We start from the raw sequence: 3,356 nt of genomic DNA, 5'->3' as shown, positions 1-3,356 counted from the left end.
CAATTGTGAAGGCTCCCACAGCTAAACATCCTGGCTCAACCATAATGAACAACCACTTTGCAAAATGTTGAAGGTGGACCCGTATCCTCACTTTCAGATAGGGTCAGAATATTGGGGGGGGGCGGGGGAATGCACGGCAGAGGGGAATCCAAACAATGTTCCCTCTCGGCCATCTGATTGGAAAGGTATATTTGAAAAGACTAATGCAGACCCTCAGATTTTTAAACTGCTGGTTTAATAAGTCTGAAGGTACGAGATTGGGCAACGTCAGTTTATATTTGGCACAACGGTTTAGGGTTTATTTTTATGTATGAGAGAGATTTCCTGGGACTGTGATATTTCAGGATCGACTCTTCCCCAATCCCCCCCCGACAGTCGCATTGGTCAAGGCCGTCCTGGAATAAGTAGCCTTACAACACCGGGTTAAAGGTCCAACAGGTTTGTTTTGAATCACTAGCTTTCGGAGCGCTGCTCCTTCCTCAGGTGTGGAGATGCCGGCGTTGGACTGGGGTGAGCACAGTACGAAGTCTTACAACACCAGGTTAAAGTCCAACAGGTTTGTTTCGATGTCACTAGCTTTCGGAGCGCTGCTCCTTCCTCAGGGTGATGGCGACTCCAAACAAACCTGTTGGACTTCAACCTGGTGTTTTAAGACTTCTTACTGCGCTCACCCCAGTCCAACGCCGGCATCGTTCCTGGAATAAAACCGTTAGCATTCCCATTTACGTTCACAGATCCACCCGTCGGTCCACTGGGATCGTCTAATCTTTCACCCACCACCTCCACCCTCTTCCCCCCCCCACCTCTTCCCTCACTACAAAACGAAAGCCTGACGAGCTTTGGAAAGTTAGGGTTAGGGTTAACCCTAACCCTAACCCTAATTTGGCGTTTCCCACTGGTGAAATTAAAATCAATGTGCCGCGGTGTTTAGGACGAGGCAAGGTGCGAACGAACTGAGCATTAAACTATTATTTCTGTGCAACCATTGAAAAGCAAATCAAATCCCACGCTGCTTAAACACAATCCACAGAATGAAAGATAGGGCCCCTGTAAATGCCATCGGTTTGGGGGCAGCCACTTACTCAGCAATGGCGTGGGCCCACTTGCTTCTTTAATATATATAATCTACAATAGAAGTAACAGTATTACTAATAGAGTTATGCGGGGGGCCAGGGTGCAAAGTACTTCCTTGCAGAGTCCTTCAGTATGTCCAGGGGTCCCGCTGCCGGTTTTCACTGTCGGTCAGGTTACCGGATAACTCCGCTGAAGTCTGTGGATGGCCCATGGTGACCTCTCCGTTCAAACTCTTGCGACACACAGGACAGGTATCATGCTGAAACAGAACAGGCCGCTTGAGAATTAAACACTGCGAATCCCACAGTAATCAGGCATCAGCAGCAAGACGGTTCACTCTGTACCCCATTAACGCCGAGGCTAGGAGCGCTAGATTTAATCACAGCAGACCTGCGGGCGCTTCACACTTTAATGGTCGACACTTCGAAACAGCTCCGGTCACAGATAGGTAATGGGGTAGAGGCGGCAGAGAGTGACGAGTCTAGTAAACCTTCTCCGAACGGTTTCGAATGCATTCACACCCCCTCTTAAGGAGAGCAATACTGTGCGCGGCACCCCAGATGTGGTGTCTCACAGTGTTCTGCGGAAACATAACCTCCTGCTTTTGCATTCAAATCCCCTCACACTAAACGGTAACATTCGCATTCCTCATTGCTCGCTCTACCTGCAATCCAGCCTTTTGTGATTGATGCACGCAGGCCCCCAGATCTCCCCCCCCCCCCACCCCCCGCCCCCAGTTTCTCCCAACACACCAACCGCGAGCAAGTGGGGTATTTTAGTGAAACTGTTGTTGGGCAGAAGGACTCACCAGTTGTAACCAGGGTACGATGCAGTCGCTGTGGAAGAAGTGATTGCAGGGCAGCTGTCGAACTTGCTCCCCAAGGAGATAATCCTCTTTACACACCGGACATTCTAAACTGGAGTCTACAGCAACAGAAGGTAGAGGGAACAGAAACACATGAGCAACAACTCTGCTTTATTTCTTCATCTACAAAGTTCAACAGCTCCCCTTTATCACCTCCCCAAACTATTTATTATCCCATCCCCATGTCAAACACCAGTCCCAGTGCAGAGAGTCCAACAGATGTATCTGCAGTGCCTCTCTGTGGACCAGTGTTCTTTCCCCCCGCCGTCTCTCGCAATCTCTCCCCCCGCCGTCTCTCCCCCCCCCGCCGTCTCCCCCCCCCCGCCGTCTCTTCCCCCCCTGCCGTCTCTCCCCCCCCTGCCGTCTCTCCCCCCCCGCCGTCTCTCTCAATCTCCCCCCGCCGTCTCTCTCAATCTCCCCCCGCCGTCTCTCGCAATCTCTCCTCCCGCCGTCTCTCTCAATCTCTCCCCCCGCCGTCTCTCGCAATCTCTCCCCCTGCCGTCTCTCTCAGTCTCTCCCCCCGCCGTCACTCTGTCTCTCCCCCCGCCATCTCTCAATCTCTCCCCCCGCCATCTCTCAATCTCTCCCCCCGCCGTCTCTCTCAATCTCTCCCCCCGCCGTCTCTCTCAATCTCTCCCCCCGCCGTCTCTCTCAATCTCTCCCCCCGCCGTCTCTCTCAGTCTCTCCCCCCGCCGTCTCTCTCAGTCTCTCCCCCCGCCGTCTCTCGCAATCTCTACCCCCGCCGTCTCTCGCAATCTCCCCCCCCGCCGTCTCTCTCAATCTCTCTCCCCGCCGTCTCTCTCAATCTCTCCCCCCGCCGTCTCTCTCAATCTCTCCCCCCGCCGTCTCTCTCAATCTCTCCCCCCGCCGTCTCTCTCAATCTCTCCCCCCGCCGTCTCTCTCAATCTCTCCCCCCGCCGTCTCTCTCAATCTCTCCCCCCGCCGTCTCTCTCAATCTCTCCCCCCGCCGTCTCTCTCAATCTCTCCCCCCGCCGTCTCTCTCAATCTCTCCCCCCGCCGTCTCTCTCAATCTCTCCCCCCGCCGTCTCTCTCAATCTCTCCCCCCGCCGTCTCTCTCAATCTCTCCCCCCGCCGTCTCTCTCAATCTCTCCCCCCGCCGTCTCTCGTAATCTCTCCCCCGGCCGTCTCTCTGTCTCTCCCCCGCCGTCTCTCTCAATCTCTCCCCCCGCCGTCTCTCTCAATCTCTCCCCCCGCCGTCTCTCTCAATCTCTCCCCCCGCCGTCTCTCTCAATCTCTCCCCCCGCCGTCTCTCTCAATCTCTCCCCCCGCCGTCTCTCGTAATCTCCCCCCCCGCCGACTCTCTCAATCTCTCCCCCCGCCGTCTCTCTCAATCTCTCCCCCCGCCGTCTCTCTCAATCTCTCCCCCCGCCGTCTCTCGTAATCTCCCCCCCCGCCG

The 3,356-nt window shown here is 55.2% G+C and overlaps 1 protein-coding gene across 1 annotated transcript in view; it reads right to left on the bottom strand.

Moving 5' to 3' along the window:
* Nucleotides 1-156: 156 nt before the first annotated feature.
* rnf115a (ring finger protein 115a) overlaps nucleotides 157-3,356 on the bottom strand; it is a 56,951-nt gene continuing 53,751 nt past the window's right edge. Inside the window, exons 8-9 of the mRNA XM_072490672.1 lie at nucleotides 1,883-1,998; nucleotides 157-1,333 (exon numbers count right to left, since the gene is read on the bottom strand). Coding sequence (XP_072346773.1) covers nucleotides 1,202-1,333; nucleotides 1,883-1,998 — 248 coding nt within the window. The 3' untranslated portion in view covers nucleotides 157-1,201. The remainder of the gene's footprint in view (nucleotides 1,334-1,882; nucleotides 1,999-3,356) is intronic.

This window comes from Scyliorhinus torazame, chromosome 26 (assembly GCF_047496885.1).
Source record: "Scyliorhinus torazame isolate Kashiwa2021f chromosome 26, sScyTor2.1, whole genome shotgun sequence".
In the NCBI taxonomy this organism is placed as follows: domain Eukaryota; kingdom Metazoa; phylum Chordata; class Chondrichthyes; order Carcharhiniformes; family Scyliorhinidae; genus Scyliorhinus; species Scyliorhinus torazame.
This window is presented reverse-complemented; position numbering and strand designations above follow the sequence as displayed.